General features: G+C 38.2%; 1 protein-coding gene across 1 annotated transcript in view; it reads left to right on the forward strand.

Moving 5' to 3' along the window:
* LOC140522725 (antigen WC1.1-like) overlaps positions 1-20,194 on the forward strand; it is an 83,107-nt gene that overhangs the window by 52,546 nt on the left and 10,367 nt on the right. Inside the window, exons 13-19 of the mRNA XM_072638026.1 lie at positions 5,119-5,433; positions 13,236-13,502; positions 13,647-13,826; positions 13,935-13,961; positions 17,312-17,383; positions 17,467-17,781; positions 18,414-18,728. Of these exons, the coding sequence (XP_072494127.1) occupies positions 5,119-5,433; positions 13,236-13,502; positions 13,647-13,826; positions 13,935-13,961; positions 17,312-17,383; positions 17,467-17,781; positions 18,414-18,728 (1,491 nt within the window). The remainder of the gene's footprint in view (positions 1-5,118; positions 5,434-13,235; positions 13,503-13,646; positions 13,827-13,934; positions 13,962-17,311; positions 17,384-17,466; positions 17,782-18,413; positions 18,729-20,194) is intronic.

The following is a 20,194-nucleotide window of genomic DNA, read 5'->3' on the forward strand; positions in this document are numbered from 1 at the left end:
ATGCTGTATTGTGTCAAAATCTTTTTCTGCATCTATTGAGATATTCATGTGATTTTTTATTAGTTTTGTCAATTATACTGAAGTTTTTCCCAATATTGAACCACTCCTGAATTCCTGGTATAAATCCCACATGCTCATAGTATATGAATATCTTTATGATATATTGTTATAATCTCCTTGCTAATATCTTATTTAATTTTTTCAATATTCACTTGGGATATTGCACTATAGTTTTCTTTCTCTTTCTTCCCTCTTTTTATGTCTGTGACATATTTGTATCATAAAAAGGATTTGGTGGCATTCCATTTTGTCATTTTCCCCCAAATAGTTTATACAGCACTGGGATTAATTGTTGCTTGATAGTATTCACTTGTGAATCCATCTTGTCTTGGGAAGTTTTAAAAATTAATTAATTTGTTTTTAGTTTTCAGCATTCAGTTCCACAAGATTTTGAGTGTTAAATTTTCTCCACCTCCCTGCTCTATCCTCCTCTCTCCCCCCACCAAAAAGGCACAAAATCTGATATAGGCTCTACATATACATTCATATTAAACATATTTTCCCATGACATATTGTAAAGAAGAATGAGAATGAATGGGTTGAACCATGAGAAAAAAGAAACAAAACAAACAAAAGAGAGAGAACAAATATTATACTTAGATCTGCATTCTGCATTCAGACTCCATAGTTCTTTCTCTGGATCTGGATAACATTTTCCATCATAAACCTTTTGAAGTTATCTGAAATCATTGCATTACTGAGAAGAGCTAAGTCTATCAAAGTTAGTCATTGCACAGTGGGGCTGTAACTGTGTAGAATGTTCTTCTGATTCTGGTCACCTCACTCAGTATTATTTCATATATGTCTTACCAGGTTTGTCTGAAGAATGCCTGCTCATCATTTCTTATAGCACAATAGTATTCCATTACATTAATATACCACAACTTCTTCAACCATTTCCTCAATTGATGGGTAGCATCTCAATTTCCAATTTCTTTCCACTTCTTTGCCACCACAAAAAGAAATACTATAAATATTTTTTGTATGTGTGAGCCCTTCTCCCTTTATTATGATCTCTTCGGGATGCAGCCCTAGAAGTAGTATTGCTGGGTCAAAGGACATGCGCATTTGATGAGCATACCCTCAATTTCCAATTCTTTCACGGAACAAAAAGTACTGTTATAAATATTTTTCCATATGTAGGTCCTTTTCCTTTTTCTGGATATCTGTGGGATATAGCCCTAGAAATGGTATTGCTGGGTCAAAAGGTATGCCACAGTTCCCAGTTGCTCTCCAAAATGGTTGGATAAGTTCACAACTCCACCAACAATGCATTAATATTCCAATTTTCCCACATCTTCTCCAGTGTTCATCATTTTTTTATTCTATATTAGACAATCTGATGGGTATGATGTGGTATCTAAGAGCTTTTTGGTTTGCATTTCTAAAGTCAATAGTGATTTAGAGCATTTCATATGACTATAGATAGCATTAATTTCTTCCTCTGAAAACTGCTTGTTCATATCCCTTGACTTTTTATTAATTGAGGAATGACTTGTATTCTTATAAATTTGTCTCAGTTTTTTATATATTTGAGAAATGAGGCCTTTATCACAGACACTAGTTGTAAAAATTCTTTCCCAGTTTTCTGCTTCCCTCCTAATCTTGGTTGTGCAAAAAATTTTTCAATTTAATGTAATAAAAATTATCCATTTTGCATTTAATAATGTTCTCTATCACTTGTTTGGTCATAAATTCTTCTGCTCTCCATAAATCTGACAGATAAGCTATTCCTTGCTCTCCAAGTTTACTTATACTATCAGCCTTTATATACAAATTGTATACCCATTTGGACTTTATTTTGATATAGCCGTGTAAGATATTGGTCTATCCCCAGTTTTTGCCACACTATTTTCCAGTTTTCCCAGCAGTTTTTATCAAATAATGAGCTCTTATCTCAGAAGTTGGACTCTTTAGATTTATCAAACAGTAGACTACTAAAGTCGCTCACTACTGTGTTTTGTATAACTATCTATTCTACTGATCCACCACTCTATTTCTTAGTCAGTACCAAGTAGTTTTGATGATTCTGCTTTACAGTATAATTTAAGGACTGGTATGGCTAGGCCATGTTCCCTAGCTTTTCTTTTCATTAATTCCTTTGATATTCTGGATCTTTTGTTCTTCCAGATGAATTTTTAAATTTTCTCTAGTTCTATAAAATAATTTTTTGGTATTTTAATTTGGTAATTTAATTTGGTATGGCACTGAATAAGTGAATTAATTTAGGTAGAATTGTCATTTTTATAATATTAGCTTGGCCTACCCATGAGCAACTAATGTTTTTCCAGTTATTTAGATTTGACTTTATTTGTGTGAATGTTGTTTTGCAATTGTGTTCATATAATTCTTGAATTTGTTTTGGCAGATAGACTCTCAAATATCTTATAATGTCTACAGTAACTTTCAATGGAATTTCTCTTTCTTTCTTTTGCTGTTGGGGTTTGTTAGTAATATATAAGAATGCTAAGGATTTATGTGGATTTATTTTATATCCTGCAACTTTGCTACAGTTGTGTATTATTTTAGGTTTAATTCACTTAATTCTTTAGAATTCTCCAAATATATCATCATATCATCTGCAGAGAATGATAGCTTTGTTTCTTCTTTGCCTATTCTAATTCTTTCAATTTCTTTTTTTCTCTTATTGCTAAAGCTATAGTTTCCAGTACCATATTGAATAATTGTGGTGATAATAGATATCCCTGTTTCACCCTAATCTTATTGGAAAGCCTTCTTGTTTATCCTGGGGATTTTTAAAAAGGAATTCATTGGTGGCTGGTTCAATTTCTTTTTCTTAAATAGGGTGATTTAATTAATCTACTTGGTATTCTGTTAACCTGTGGAATTTATATTTTTGTAAATATTCATCCATTTCACTTAGATTGCCTGATTTACTGTCATATAATTAAGCAAATTAGCTCCTAATAATTGCTTTAACTTTCTCAACATTGGTGGTGAAGTCAACCTTTTAACTTTTGATGTTGGCAATTTGGTATTCTTCTTGCTTTTAAAAATCAAATTAACTAATGGTTTTATCTGTTTTATTTCCTCCCTTACCCCATAAAATCAACTCCTAAATTTTTTTTTATTAGTTTGACGTTTTTCTTATCTTCAGTTTTTCATCTCTCCTTTGATTTCCATGATTTACAACTTAATGTTTAATTGTAGATTTTAATTTTTTTCTATTTAATTTTTTTATTTCATGTCCACTTCTTTGATTTGTTCTTTCTCTCTTTTGCTGATGTGAGCCTTTAGAGATATAAATTTTTCCCTAAGTACTGATTTATATGTGTCCCTTAAAGTTTGATATGTTGTCTCATTGTGATTCTCTTTAATAGAATTATTTACTGTTTCTATGGTTTTTTTTGTACCAATCATGCTTTAGGATTAGATTTTTGGTTTCCAATTAATTTTCAATATATATTCCCTTGTCCTTTATTGAATGTAATTTTTATTGCATTATGATTTGAAAAGAATTCATTTAATATTTATGGTTTTCAGCATTTGGTTGTGGTTTTATGCCCTAATTTTTTTTTTTTTGTGTGTGTCATATACTGCTGACATAAATGTATATCACATCTAACTCTTCTAACATCCCTTTCAACTCCATAACTTCTTTGTTGCTTATTTTTTGGCTAGATTAATTCTGAGAGGGGAAATTTGAGGTCCCCTACTAGTATAGTTTTATTGTCTATTTTTTCCCCTGTAATTCATTTAACTTTTCCTTGAAGAATTTGGATGCTATACCATTTGGTGCATATATGTTTAGTAGTGATATGACTTTAATGTTTATCGTACCTTTTAACAAGATGTAGTTTCATTGATCATCTCACTTAATTAGATCTATTTTTGTTTTTGCTTTGTCTGAGATCATGACTGGTACATGTACTTTGTTTTTTTACTTCAGCTGAGACATCACAGATTCTGCTTTGGCCTTTTTCCTTTACTCTGTATGCAATTCTCTTTCAGATCTGTTTTGTGTAAATAATATATTGCAGAACTCTGGTTTTTAATCCACTCTGCTATCTGCTTCTTTTTTATATTTGCTTGTTCATTTTCCAGCTTATTTCTTGATGTTTAACTCTATGTTGATGTTGATCTCTGCCCTCATGGGGGAGGGATCACTAAAACATCAGTGCTGTCCTAGCCTGTCCTCTGGACTGCAAGTCACCCCAATTACTGTTTTCTGCCCTGGAGTTCTGACTAAGGTCCTAGTCCCCTGTGGCTGGAATCTCTAATGCGTAAGTAATCCTCCTTGCTCAAAGACTGTGAACTGGAAGTGATTATGGGCAATTTAACAGGGTCCTACCCCCACTACCAGGAAAGTATCCCTTGTAGTCTCCTTCTCATCCATTGTCTGACACACTTATCATCTGTGGGTTGAGGGCTCTGAAAGACACTGCCACAAATCCAGTTGCCCCAAGGACAGCTGCTGGCTGGTGCCAGGTGTGGCCTGCTACTTGCTGCCTTTCACAAGAGCCTGGGGCCTCACTTTCAGGTGTGACATATACTGGACTGCATTCCCCTCTTTCACTTGAGAGAGAACTTTCTTTACAATCTTTTAAGTTGTCTTGGACTGGAATATTCTTTCACCCAGGGCTTGTGTTGATTTTGCTGCTTCAGAATTTATTTTGAGGAATTATTTAAAGTTGTTTGGAGGGGAATTTGGGAGAGGGTGAATGAATCTTTGACTTTACTCCACCATCTTGGTTCTGCCTTTCCAAAGGTGATCAATTTATCTTGTACATAGTTTATTTGTACAGAATCAGTAATCATTTTTTAAACAGCTACTATGTGACCAATACTGTACTATGCCCTGGTGATACCATGAAAGGCAAGAAAGCAGTCCCTGCCTTTAAAAAGCTCAAAGTCTAATGAGGGAGACAACATGAAAACAGCTTTGTATAAACATGATATATGCAAGAAGGAAATTGACTCTCCAAACTCTATTTCCTGCACAAGTATCTCAGTTCCTGCCTCTCTATACCTGGGACTCTCAGAGGTTCCTCACTTTCAAGCTGGGAATTTAACAGAGAATGATGTTTTTTTCCCCAGACAAGGACGCACTTCGACTCATGGGAGGAGACACTCGATGCTTTGGACGAGTGGAGATCTGGCTCAATGGTTCCTGGGGGACAGTATGTGATGACTCGTGGGACCTAGCAGATGCTAAAGTGGTTTGTCAGCAACTGGGCTGTGGCTCTGCCCTGGCTGCTTTGGAAGAGGCTGCATTTGGCCCAGGAAATGGGGCCATCTGGTTGGATGATGTGCAGTGCAATGGGAATGAGTCCTCTCTGTGGGATTGCCCTGCAAGTTCCTGGGGTGAGAGTAACTGTGACCATAGCGAGGATGCTGGTGTCATGTGCTCAGGTGAATATGAAGGAAATAAGATGGGGCTGAGAGCTCTGAGAACAGATATTGAGCTGGAAGATGTGGGTCTAGGGTGCGCATCTAAATGAAGCTTTCACAGGTCTGTTCCCCAGTTCCAGTGGAAGTTGTGATCTGGGGTCATAGAATTTAGAACTGAAAGTAAAACTGATGGTCATCATTCTACTGTCTTAACAACAGAAGAAATAACAATCTAGTGAGGTTATCTGACTGCCATAAGGTCACACAGAGTCACAAGTCTAATTTGCTGGGAAATTTTTGAACACAGGTCCTATGACTCCCAGAATACAATATCTCTTCTGTCCTCCAGTGCTCTTTCCAGGTTGGTACTAGAGAGAGAGTATGAAGGGGGTTTGGGAACCTTTTCGATCTACTTAAATAGAGTATTTGGTTCAGATAATCTCTCTCTTTTCTGGAGGTCTCCATGCCTTACACATTCCCAGCCAGAATAATATCTGGAGATTTCCCTGTCTTTCTCACTCTTCTGACCTGAGCTAGAAAAAATATCTAATCTTGACTTTTTCATAGATTTTCTTTATCAGGATTTGGTCTGGTGAATTTTTTATATCTATCTGGAGAAGATTTTTTGGGGAAACTCTGTTTCATTTCCTGTTATTCTGTCATCTTGACTCTACCTCCTTAGTTGTATAGTTTTATACTAAAGTATACAGGTAGACAAAGAGAGATAGAGGATCCATTCTTAAGCAAACAAATCTAGTAAGTGGGAGTATAGCAATTGTGAGTAATAGCAATAAGGCTAACTACAGATGTTGGAAGAGATCATTTGGAGTTGTTGCTTCATTCAGTGATATTAATCATATACTTTAGTTATTTCAGTTTCCATGTTGCTACTATTCCTCTGGGTGAAGGTGCCTAAGACAACTAACCTGTGTCAACTACATTCTCATTGTGTAGCACAGAGAGATTAGTCTTAGGGCTCCTGTTCAAAGTACATTATTTTTTGATTATTAAAATAATAGATGATTTTCTGATGTGCCCTAAAGATGCTTTTCTGGTAATCAACATCTACTCTGTCCTTGCAATAGTCTATCCCCAAATCCGCAAACTTATATTTATCATCATATCCACAGAAATCTCAGTAGCAAATGTGACAGATGGTAGAGTCAAGTGTGGAAGTATTATGGGTTTATTCCAGACTCACAGATTGAACACAGTGATTTGTACAGAGTAGGACTATCGAATCATTAAAAAGACTTATTGGCAGAAGTGACTGCTTCCTTTCCAAGTAATCAGAAATGTCACCTGTTTCCCAGTACCCTTCTTTCCCTCTCTCTTTCTTTGTCTCTCATTATCTCCCTCCCTCTCTTTCTCTATCTGTCTCCTTATTTCTCTGTCTTTATCTCTGTCTCTCTGTCTCTATCTCTCTTTGTCTCTTTCTGTCTATGTCTTTGGTCTGTCTCTGTCTTTCTGTCTATGTCTCTGTGTCTGTCTTTCTCTGTCTCTCTACATATATGTGTGTGTATGTATGACAGAATAATACTGGTCTGAACCCACAATTAACAAATCTATATACGTACATTGAAATTCATTATGCTGGCATTTATATTTCAAATGAATAAGTTCTTTTTTTCTTCTTCCTTCCTGATTTCTTATTGTGGTTGTGGATCCTCATGGCTTAGCACAGTGTTAAAAGAGTGTGTTTAATGCACTTATTTCTTAGCACCTGAGTTCTAGTTCTCAAACATTCCAGAATTAACTGGAAATTAATCATGAAAAAATATGGAAACTGTACTTGAAATATGGAGTGCAAAATTATAGAAGCAACCTTGGATATCTCATAAACAATTTATATCTATGTCAAGGTATGCCAGGCCTAGAGGCCTGAGGGCTACCCGAGTCTTACCTTACCTATTGCAGGTCTTCGGCTGGCCAAACTGGATAAATGTATGAGAGAAGAGACTTTCCAGAGTTGAACAAGGGTTAGGCTTTATTCAGGGTCTTGGTTACATGTACAGGGGGAACTCTTCCTTAGGAGAGAGAGAAATCTCCCAAGGAGGCAAAGATCTTACAGTAAGAGATTGGAAGTGGAAGAATGGGAGAATGGAAGAGGGGGAGAGAGGGGAGAGGGAAGAGAGAAGAGAGGAAAGAAGGAAGAGGGGCCTTCTGTCCTCTAAGGGCCCCTCAGCTAAGAGTGCCTTCAGGCTTTCCTGACCCTACTTAAGCTCTCCTGCCACATATTTTGCACCTGAATACTGTGCCTGTTAGATAACAATAGGTGTGCTCAGACCTGGGCCAATCTCAAGGGCGGGGATGCTCTCTCCCATCACTTTTCTCACGGGAAGAGGCGGAAATTCATGAGATAGCTTGGTCTCACACCTCAATTCCCTGCTGTTCCCTGGGGGGTCTCATGAGAACTCTAAGGTTTAGAAGTTCTCACCTTTACCCGCCCGAGACTGTCCACATGGAACTGAGCTTACACCCCCAACAAAGGTAACTGCAATAAGGCTCTCCTAAGCATCTCTTATCTGACAAAAAGGAAGAGAAAAGATGAATAAAGCCTCAGAAAATTAAAAGGAAAAGAAAACATGTCGGGCATAGACAAGATGGTGGAACAAATGCAGGGACTTGCTTGAGTTCTTCCCCCAAACCCTTACAAACAGCTGTAAAAATGACTTTAAACAAATTCTAGAGGAGCAGAACCCACAAAAATGACAGTGTTAAACAAATTTCTTTTTTTTTAAATTAATTAATTTATTTAACTTTTAACATTCATTTTCACAGAATTTTGGGTTCCAAATTTTCTCCCCCCTTGTCCCCTCCCCCCACCCCAAAACACCGAGCATTCCAATTGCCCCCATCACCAATCTGCTCTCTCCTCTATCATCCCACTGTGCCCTTGTCTCCATCTTCTCCTCTGTCCTGTGGGGCCAAATAACTTTCTATACCCCTTTACCTGTATTTCTTATTTCCTAGTGGCAAGAACAGTACTTGACAGTTGTTCTTAAAACTTTGAGTTCCAACTTCTTTTCCTTCCTCCCTCCCCAACCCCTCCCTTTGGAAGGCAAGCAATTCAATATAGGCCAAATCTGTGTAGTTTTGCAAATGACTTCCATAATAGTCGTGTTGTATAAGACTAACTATATTTCCCTCCATCCTATCCTGCCCCCAATTACTTCTATTCTCCCTTTTGATCCTGTCCCTCCCCATGAGTGATGACTTCAAATTGCTCCCTCCTCCCATTGCCCTCCCTTTCATCATCCCCCCCATCCTGCTTATCCCCTTCACACCCACTTTCTCTATTGTAAGATAGGTTTTCATACCAAAATGAGTGTGCATTTTATTCCTTCCTTTAGTGGAATGTGATGAGAGTGAACTTCATGTTTTTCTCTCACCTCCCCTCTTTTTCCCTCCACTAAAAAGTCTTTTGCTTGCCTCTTTTATGAGAGATAATTTGCTCCATTCCATTTCTCCCTTTCTTCTCCCAGTATATTTCTCTCTCACTGCTTGATTTCACTTTTTAAAGATATGATCTCATCCTCTTCAATTCACTCTGTGCACTCTGTCTCTATGTGTGTGTGCATGTGCATGTGCATGTGTGTGTATGCAATCCCACCTAGTACCCAGACACTGAATAGTTTCAAGAGTTACAAATATTGTCTTTCCATGTAGGAATGTAAACAGTTCAACTTCAGCAAGTCCCTTAAGACTTCTCTTTGCTGTTTACCTTTTCATGCTTCTCTTCATTCCTGTGTTTGAAAGTCAAATTTTCTTTTCAGCTCTGGTCTTTTCATCAAGAATTCTTGAAAGTCCTCTATTTCATTGAAAAGCCATTTTTTCCCCTGAAGTACTATACTCAGTTTTGCTGGGTAGGTGATTCTTGGTTTTAGTCCTAGTTCCTTTGACTTCCGGAATATCCTATTCCATGCCCTTCGATCCCTTAATGTAGAAGCTGCTAGATCTTGTGTTATCCTGATTGTATTTCCACAATACTTGAATTGTTTCTTTCTAGCTGCTTGCAATATTTTCTCCTTGACCAGGGAACTCTGGAATTTGGCCACAATGTTCCTAGGAGTTTCTCTTTTTGGATCTCTTTCAGGTGGTGATCTGTGGATTCTTTCAATATTTATTTTGCCCTCTGGTTCTAGAATCTCAGGGCAGTTTTCCTTGATAATTTCATGAAAGATGATGTTTAGGCTCTTTTTTTGATCATGGCTTTCAGGTAGTCCCATAATTTTTAAATTGTCTCTCCTGCATCTATTTTCCAGGTCAGTTGTTTTTCCAATGAGATATTTCACATTCTCTTCCATTTTTTCATTCTTTTGGTTTTGTTTTATTATTTCTTGGTTTCTTATAAAGTCATTAGCCTCCATCTGTTCCATTCTAATTTTGAAAAAACTATTTTCTTCAGTGAGCTTTTCAACTTCCTTTTCCATTTGGCTAATTCTGCTTTTGAAAGCATTCTTCTCCTCATTGGCTTTTTGAACCTGTTTTGCCAATTGAGTTAGCCTATTTTTCAAGGTGTTATTTTCTTCAGCATGTTTTTTGGTCTCCTTTAGCAGGGTGTTTACTTGTTTTTCATGCTTTTCTTGCATGTCTCTCATTTCTCTTTCCAGTTTTTCTTCCACTTCTCTGACTTGATTTTCAAAATCCTTTTTGAGCTCTTCCATGGCCTGAACCCATGGAATATTTATTTTGGATGCGTGGGATACAGAAGCCTTGAGTTCTGTGTCTTTCCTTCATGGTAAGCCTTGTTCTTCCTTATCAGAAAGGAAGGGAGGAGATACCTGTTCACCAAGAAAGTAACCTTCTATAGTCTTATCTTTTTTCCCCCTTTTCTGGGAATTTTCCCAGTGGGTACTTGACTTCTAAGTGTTCTCTCCACCCCCACCTCGCGTCCAGATCCACCCACCCAGCGCTTGGGGTCTGAGATTCAAATGCTGCTTCCCAGCCTCAGGGCTTTGGGCAGGGGCAGGGCTGCTATTCAGTGTGAGATTAAGTTCAGGTGCGCAGGTGGGGGCAGGGCCACCTCTTGGAGCTCATTTCCCTCAGGGGGTTTATGCAGAGACCTTCAACAATGGATCCAAGCTCCTCCTTGCTTTGGGAGTCCCAGTGCTGCTGCCGCCTCTGCTGCTGCCTCCCAAGGGGCTTGAGTTACGGGGACACCCCACTGACCTCTCGACCAGCCAAAGAGACCCTCCCACCAACCTTTGGCACCTGTGGGTGGAGGGACCTGCGTGGCTGCTGGAGATTCTGTCCCTGAAGCCTGCTCAGATCTGCTCATCTCAGTGCCACGAGGCCAAGGCAGGGATGGGCTCTGCTCTGGTCTGGGGCGCGGTGGACCTTTCGTGTCAGGTTTTCACGTCTCTCTGGAACAGAAATTTCATCTGCTCTGTTGTTCTGTGGCTTCTGCTGCTCCAGAATTTGTTGGGAGTTCTTCTTTACAGATATTTTATGGGCTGTGGGTTCGGAGGTAGCATATGTGTATCTTTCTACTCTGCCATCTTGGCTCCTCCCCCCTGGAGAGATAATTTAAAAATTATTACACTACCTGAAAGCCACAATCCAAAAAAGCTCCTAGACATCATCTTTGAAGAAATTATCAAGGAGAACTGCTCCAATATCCTAGATCCAGAGGGCAAAATAGATATTGAAAGAATTCCCCAATCACTTCTTGAAAGACATTCCAAAAGAAAAACTCCTAGAAATATCACAGCCAAATTTCTGAGTTCCCAGGTGAAGGAGAATGCATTGCAAGCAGCCAGATAGTAACAATTCAAATATTGTGCAAACATAATTGGGATAACACAAGATCCAGCAGCTTCTAAATTAAGGGAATACAGGGCTTGGAATATGATATTCTGTAGCTCAAAGGATGTAGGATTAAAACCAAGAATCATCTACCCAGCAAAACTGAGTAAATCCTTCAGAGAAAAAATGCCCATTCAATTAAATAAAGGAATTTCAAGCATTCTTGATGAAAAGACCAGAGGTGTGTAGAAAATTTGACTTTCAGATACAAAACTCAAGAGAAGCATGAAAAGATAAATAAGAAAGGGAAATTGTAAGGGATTTATTAAAGTTGATCTGTTTAAATTTCTAAATGGAAAGATGATATTTGTAACTCATGCGACCTTTCCCAGTATTAGGGTAGTTGGAGGGAATATGAGAAAATATATAAGCTTATGTATATGCAGATATACATATACATATGTATTTACGTACATGTATACATATATATACACACACATATATATATAATATGTAAAATATAAGATGAAAGGGTGAGAGAGGAATGTACTCAGAGAAAGAGAAAGGGAGAAGTAGAATGGGATAAATTATTTCAGATAAAAGAGGGAAGAAAATTCTTTTACAATTGAAGAGAGGAGGGGGGAGGGGAGAAAGAATGAGTGACCTTACTCTTATGAGATTTGGCTTAAGGAAGGAATAACATACTCACTTGGGCATGGAAATCTATCTTACCCTACATAAAAGTAGAGGGGGAGGGGAGAAAAGAAGGGGGAATGATAGAAGGGAGGCCAGACTGGGGGAGGGGATAATCAAAAACAAATACTTTTGAGGAGGAACAGGGTCAAAGGAGAGAATAGAATAAATGGAGGTTGGTGTGGTAGGGTTGAGGGAAATGTAGCTAGTCTCTCACAACATGACTTTTATGGAAGTGTTTTTCATTTATTATTAGTATCATTTTATTTGTTTTCAGTGTTCTACAATCTCTTTATGGAAGCATTTTTTCAAAGTTACACATATATTACCTAATTGAATTGCTTGCCTTCTCTTTCAGTGTTGATGCAGAAGGAGGAAGGGAGACAAACGCAAAGTTTTTAAAGTGAATGTTAAAAATTGTTTCTACATGGAAGTGGAGAATAATAGAAGGAAAAGAGAATAAGAGAAGTGGGGGGTGAGAGAAGGGAGGGCAGATTGGGTCAAGGGTTAATCAGAATGAATGCTGCCTTGGGGTAGGTGGAGGGGAGAGACAGGGAGAAAATTTGGAACTCAAAATTTTGTGGAAGTGAGTGTTGAAAACTCAAAATATATAAATTAATAAAAATTAAATATATTAATGTTAGAATGTTAAAAATAGTAAATAAAATATTTACAAATAAAATTTCTATTAATTTGTACATTGAAATATTAAATGGAAAAATTATATTAATATTAAAATAATGTATTTTACATTAAATAGAAATATTTAATTATTTATTATTATATATAGTATACAAGTATTATATAATATTAAATATTAAAAATTCAAATAAATAGCAAGCTTATTAAATATTGTTTTTATTAAAATATTGAAACTTAAAACATTACACAATTTATTGAATATTAGAATATATTAAATATTTATATTAAAACATTATTAAATATTTTAAAATGCTAAGCATTAAAATAATTTAAAAAGAAAGGAAAATCTACTAAGTGTAGTCAGGTTCTTTGGGTAGAGGAGAAGGTTACTTTTCTAATGATGAAATATGATAGGAGTCTAATTCTCCTTGAACGAGAGGTATCCATTCCCTCTGCTCTTCCCATATGTCTCTCCCCTCCCTGAAAGAGAAATAGGATTACATTTCCTTACATCTGTCAGACCAGGAATGAAGCACCTTCAATTTTATTTTAGGTTTAATCATGTTCAACATGCTTTTAAGGTATTAGTTGTCATGTGCTCAGGTAAGGAAAATTCCTTTGCTTCTTTTGCCTTGAGACTATGCCAGACAGAGTCTCATATAATTAATTGTGTCTCTTTTCTCATCAGGGAAATCTTGGCATTCAGGGACAATCACTCAAGTTCTTTCTTGTCTTTCCAGAATTTGTCAAGCTGGTTGAGGGGGATGGCCCCTGTAATGGGAGGGTAGAAGTTAATTCTGAAACAAAATGGAACACAGTCTGTGATTGGAATTTTACTTTTTCTACTGCCAATGTCATCTGTGCTGAGCTAGAGTGTGGGACTGCAGTCTCCATCATGAAAGAAGCTCACTTTGGAAGAGGAAATGGACCCATCTTGGATAAAGAATTCCAATGTAATGGAAGTGAACCATTCCTGTCACTGTGCCCCGTAGTACCACTTCCACAGAGTAAATGCAGTCACAGCATGGATGTTGGAGTCATTTGTTCAAGTAAAACTTGCACAATGCTTTTATCCTGCTCCCACATTGTTCTTGATACTGAGATTAGAAAGTCACACTGACTTTTCTAAAGCCCTGCCTTCTTCTCCCTAGGGTACACAGACTTTCGTCTGATGGATGGAAGCTCTCAATGTGAAGGAAGAGTGGAGATCCAAGTTTTGGGGACCTGGAGGACTCTCTGTGACTCCCACTGGGACCTGGCAGATGCCAACGTTCTCTGTCGTCAGCTCCACTGTGGTGTTGCCATGAAGCCTCCAGAAGATGCACATTTTGGCAAATTAAGTGTTCCCATCACAGGGGATACATTTTATTGCACAGGGACTGAGCCTCATTTATGGAATTGTTCTGTGACTATTCTGGGGACTTCTCTATGTTCCACAGGAAAAGCTGCTTCTGTAGTCTGCTCAGGTTAGTGAAGGAAAATCTCTAATTTAGACTCAAAGCACATCTCTAGATGATGGACCAGTAAAGCACTGATGTGTGCAGGAACGAAAAGGATAGAAGTATCTACACCCATCAACAGTCAAGTAATATTTTTCAGTATCCACAGGAGAGCCATGGCATCTTTTCTCTAATAGCAAGTAGGAAGAGTCCTAACCATGTTGTTGGGAATTTTGTGTGACATTTGTTCATACGTACTTTATATATGTTATTGTTCACTCGTGAGTTTTATTTGGGAATTTCCAGGTAGGGTAGATGTATTGTGATCCATCAACTTCTTTAGAAGAAAGTGTAGACTTAAGCTAATGTGTGGTGCTAAGAATGAACAGGGATATATTGATTCTGGACATTCATAGGAAGGACTAAGAATGAACAAACTTAGACAGGAAGGACTAGATAATTCCCCAGAGCAAGATCACCCTGCAAATAAAGTATAGGTTAGAGAAAAATCATAGCCACTGGTATACTATTCTATATTGAGTGGACCATGTTGTGAGCATCTTAGAATAAAATTCCAGGACTTTGTTCCTTGAAAATTGCAACCCTTTTCTCAAAGGTCATTTGTCAAAGATCTCTTTATTGTTGGAAATTGATTTCATAAGTGTCAGAGTTAGTGAAAGCTGGGAAAAAGAGAGATCCCAGTCAGAATAAAAAGGAGATCCTGCTCTAGAAGACCATGAACTTCATCTTATGAAATCAATTTCCACTGAAGAGATTCTTATACAAATAGAACTTTGAGCCAAAGATTACACAATTTTATCTTCTCTGTATATTTGTTTGAAGTAGTAGGGTTTGAATTAGGGTAAAACCTTCTCATCAGACATACAAATACTTCAGGGTCCAGAGTAAAACATGAAGTCAGGGGTCAGAGGTGCAGGATTCTTCAAGGAAAAGAGGGTATCTTTTGGATCAGTGCTGGTCAACCAGAGACTGGGGAGAAAACTTGAGGGAAGAGATAGTGAGGTGTTTGAATGATGACATGACTGAGGAAACAAAGGTTAACTTTCCCAAGCTTATCAAATTATTAAGCAATTCATAGCTATTGCTAAAAATCAGGACCTGTGTCCTTTCTCGGTTTTGGCACTAAGAATACAGGGAAGGCAGATTTTTATGTTTTGAAAACAACTAGTCAAATGAGACCAATTAATAAAAGAAAACAATTATAAGGATACAAAATTAGGTTATATGCTCTCTAATCAGAGGAGAGATTGGAGGCTTTCCAAGTTGGGAAGAGGAGAAAAAAATATGTGTAGTCTCCTGAAATCAGAAAAAGAGGTTTCCCATTGCCCTCTCTCCCCGTCAGTGTCTGTATTCAATCAATAAGAACATAGAAACAATATCTGATTGAATAGTACTGGGTCAGTTTTCAGATAAAACATATGGATTACTTGTGAGAAAATTCCTTGGATCAATCTTTGAATCTGACTGGGTTCCTAGTCAGTATCGTCCAGGTCCTTAGTTATGCATCAGGTAGAAGTTGTCCAGTTCCCAGGCATGCAGGTCTAGGTTCAAAAGATGTAAAGTGTTCTCTCAGAATTCCCACTCTGGCATAAAGCTTTCTCATGGGAAAGAAATTGGACTAGATTCACAAGTGAATAGAAAGACAACTGAGCTAACTCTAGAGTTGAGTCACAAGATGGAGTCAGTGTAGTTCACTCAGTTACCATTCCAATGTCTTCAGTAGGAAAGTCTCAGAGAGCAGGAGAGAAATTAAGAAACAGGTTAGTATTATGTGAAGCTCCTTTCAGTTGTGCTACATTAGCATCACCTTGAGAAATCATTTATAATGAGGTGCAAAAGTGGAGAGTTTCTGCTTTTATATTTCATTTTTCCTCAGTTACTTAGGAAAATCAATCTACTAGCACTTAATAGGTGCCTACTATTTGAAAACATCCACCTTTTCTCTGTTGAGCTAGGAGAGGAAGGAATTCCTATTTAGGTGGTCCAAGACAGATACCTGTCCCTCTTGAGCAGAGATTCTTGACTTTCTCTGGGCTATGGTTTCTTTTGGGGTACCCTCAGGGCTGCTTCAGATAATGTTTTTAACTGATCTCCCCCTTCAATTGCTGTCAGAACACTCAGAAGTTAGAGTGGACCTGATCATGATCCCTCTAGACTAACAATATTTAATGGAGCAGATAAAAATAATTCTAGTCTGGTAAACCTTCTTTCCGATGAGAGCAGAGCAGCCTCTACTCCCAAACTTCTCCTTCCCCTCCTGGTGGGAATTAAAGTCTTCCTTGGAGAAGGGGAAGTGGACAAGCTAGGTGGAGAGGCAGTTAGGTAGTATAGTGGATAGAGTGCAGGCCCAGGAAGCAGGAAGACCTGAGTTCAAATTTGACCTAAGACAATTAGTAGATGCATGTCCCTGGGGAAGTCACTTAACCTCGTTTGCTTCATTTTCCTCATCTGTAAAATGTTCTTGAGAAGGAAGTATCAAACCACTCCAGTATGTTTGCCAAGAAAACCCTAAATAGGATCATAAAGAGTTGGATATGACTGAAATGCCTGAAGTACAATAAGAGAGGGAGAAGAGGGCTAGAGATATCTATTCCTCTTCCCTTTGAGTCACATAATGACACCCTGATGCCACATGTGAGAGGGACAACCCTTTGTACACAGGAGACATCACCACACACAAGCCTCTCTCTATATAGGTCCTTGCTACAGGTGGAGCTCCCCTTATACAAATAAGAAACAAATTATATTGAAATGTAGTTATAAATACATTTTAAATAGTATTTTTCTTAATTATATGTAAAGGCAATTTTTAACATTTGTTTAAAAAAATTTAGTTCCAAATTTTCTTCCTTCCCCCCTCAATTCTATTCAGCCTAAGCAACACTGATCAATTATTTTAAAGCAAATTTATGTACTTCAAATAAAAAACTCCTGTTTTTCTGTTTAGACATAGGACGGTGGCAGAAATATTGTAGAAGGAAGTTGTCCTAAACAGTTCATAGATGCTAGACCTAGCAGAGGGGGAGCAAAGCCTGAGGAAGGATGACTAGCTATGAGTGCTGCAACCTTTCTTGCAGAAGCTCTTCTTCATGGAAGGTCACAGACTTTTTAGGATCCTTTGTATATGGAGTGTAACAATAGAACTGTCAATGAGAACAATTCTGTTTGACTTGGTGGAGTCAAAACATGCCTTCTTAGACTGGGAAATCCCTGTGTCCCTTCCTCACAATCTATCTTCTCTCCAGTTTGCTGACCTCTTATCTGGTGCTTTTCCTCAAGGTACATAATTGCTTTACTCATTCCCTCCCAGCTTAAAATTTCCAGCTTCAGATTTAAGCTATGTGTGCTTTTTGCAGGAAACCAGACACGGTCCCTCACATTCAATAATTCACAGTCTGACCAGGAAAAGGCACCTGTCCTATTTTCAGGTAAGAAAGAAAATTGGACAGTTTGAGGAAAGTGTTTTCTTTTCTTGGGAAAATGGACAATTAATCTGAATTTCTCCCTGTAGAAAATGGACTACTTCGTCTATTGAATGGAAGAGGTCCCTGCTCTGGAAGAGTTGAAGTCTATTACAATGGGACCTGGGGGACCATCTGTGATGATTCTTGGGACCTGAGTGATGCCCACGTGGTGTGCAGGCAGCTGGGCTGTGGAGTGGCCCTTGAAGCCATGATCTCTGCTCACTTTGGACAAGGATCAGGGCCCATCTGGCTGGATGAGCTTAGCTGCTCTGGAAATGAATCCCACCTAGGGGAGTGCCCTTCCCTCCACTGGGGTCAGCATGACTGTAGACACAAAGAGGATGCGGGAGTCCTCTGCTCAGGTCTGGGCCACATACAACACACTAACACTGAGGGATTTATGGGAGCCTGAGGAGGTGGGGCTTAGAGACCTGAGGGAGAAGGAGTTGATACAGACAGGGAAGAGGAATTTCTGCCCCAACCAGAGTCCTCCCTAAGAGTTCAGTTTCACGGCAGGGTCTCTTTCTGAAGGGTGATTTTATTCATCTACAATTGTGACGTGTCTTCTCCTTTATGAAAACATATGTGTTCGTATGTGTGTGTGTGTGTGTGTGTGTGTGTGTGTGTGTATGTATTTCTTATACTTTCATTTCCTAGTAGAGTGCTATTCACAGAATAGGTATACACTATGTGTCTGCAGATTTGCTTTACTTTGGTGGTTCACAGATACACACTGATTTTGGTACTCTGAAACTAAGTAGTGAAATCACAGTAAAGGCATTCCTGTCTTTATCAATGGGAAAGAGAAGACAGAGGGAAATGTTCAGAAATATAACAGAAGTAATTCTGGAAAAGATGTGGGGTCTGCACCTATCCAGTGGAGACTCCCTAGCAGAGCCAGGGAACTTAATACAATTTCCAGAGGAAAGAGACCCAGGGAATATGGGACCTAATGTCCTCTCTGATTGTGCCATACCTTCTGCTCCACTTACAGATTCTCTGGATCTCAGGTTGGTGAGTGAGGATCAGAAGTGCTCTGGGTGGCTAGAGGTTTTCTACAACGGAACATGGGGTAGTGTTTGCTCTAACTCCATGGATGACAATACTGTATCAGTGATTTGCAGACACCTGAATTGTGGTACCAAGGGGAATATTGAAACACTTTTTAGCCCCCCAAATAGTTTACAGCCCCGGTGGATAGACAAAATCAACTGCCAAGGTCATGAATCCTTCCTCTGGCATTGTCTTTCTCAGTCTTGGGACCAGAATTCTTGCCAGCAGGGAGAGGAAGCCATTATCACATGTGAAGGTAACTACACCTGTCTCTTTTGACTCCTTTTAAATTTTTATTTTATTTATTTAATTTTTATTTATTTTTATTTTGTTTTTTTACTTCTTTTTTTTTTAAAATTATTTTTAGTTTTCAACAGACATTTCCACAAGATTTGGAGTTCCAAATTTTCTCCCCTATCTGTGCCATCTGCCCACAAAAATGCATTCTCATTACCACTTCCTCCAATGTGCCCTCCCTTCTATAACACTCTTCCTTTCACTTATCCACATCCCTTCTGTTTTCTTGTAGGGCTAGATACATTTCTGTATTGCATTACCTTAGGTTTTATTTCCCAGTTGCATTTAAAAACAATTTTTAGCATTCGTTTTTAAAACTTTGAGTTCCAGTTACTCTCCCTCTCTCCCTCCTCCCCTTCTCCGCTGAGAAGGCAAGCAATTCAATATAGGTTATACATGTGTAGTTATGTAAAACACTTCCATAACAGTCATATTGTGAAAGACTAGCTGTATTTTCCTTCATCCTCTCCTATCTTTCAATTTTTCTATTCTCTCTTTTGACCCTATCCCTCCTCAAAAGTGTTTATTCTAATTACCCCCTCCTCCCTTCTATCATCCCCCCCCCTCACCGCCAGCTTATTCCCCTACTCCTTACCTTCCTGTAGTGTAAGATAGATTTTCATATCAAGTTGTGTGTGCATGTTATTCCCTCCTTAAGTCAAGTGTGATGAGACTAAGGTTCACTCTTTCCCTCTCACCTCCTCCCTCTTCCTTTACATTGAAAAAGGTTTTCATTGCTTTTTAATGTGAGATAATTTGCCCCATTGTATTTCTCCCTTTCTCCTCCCACTGTATTCCTCTCTCACTCCTTAATTTTATTTTTTTGGATATCATCTCTACCTATTCAACTCACCCTATGCCCTCTGTCTACATGTATTATAATCCCTCCAACTACCCTAATACTGAGAAAGGTCTCGAGAGTTGCAAATATGATCTTTCCAAGCAGGAATATAAACAGTTCAACATTAGTAAGTCCCTTATGATTTCTCTTTCCCATTTATCTTTCCATGCTTCTCTTGATTCTTGTGTTTGAAAATCAAATTTTCTATTCAATTCTGTTCGTTTCAACAAGAATGCTCGAAAATCATCTATTTCATTGAAATTCCATTTCCTCCCTCAAGTATTGTACTCAGTTTTGTTGGGTAGCTGATTCTTTTAATCCTTGCTCCCTTGACCTCTGGAATATCATATTCCAAGCCCTTTGATCCCTTAATGTAGGGGCTGCTATATCTTGTGTTATCCTGATTGTATTTTCACAATATTTGAATTGTTTCTTTCTAACTGCTTGCAATATTTTCTCCTTTACTTGGGAGCTCTGGAATTTGGCTACACTATTTTGAGGAGGTTTCCTTTTGCAATCTCTTTGAGGAAGTGATAGGTGGATTCTTTCAATGTCTATTTTACCCTCTGGTTCCACAATATCAG

The sequence above is a fragment of the Notamacropus eugenii genome, chromosome 2, assembly GCF_028372415.1.
Source record: "Notamacropus eugenii isolate mMacEug1 chromosome 2, mMacEug1.pri_v2, whole genome shotgun sequence".
NCBI classification, from domain to species: Eukaryota; Metazoa; Chordata; class Mammalia; order Diprotodontia; family Macropodidae; genus Notamacropus; species Notamacropus eugenii.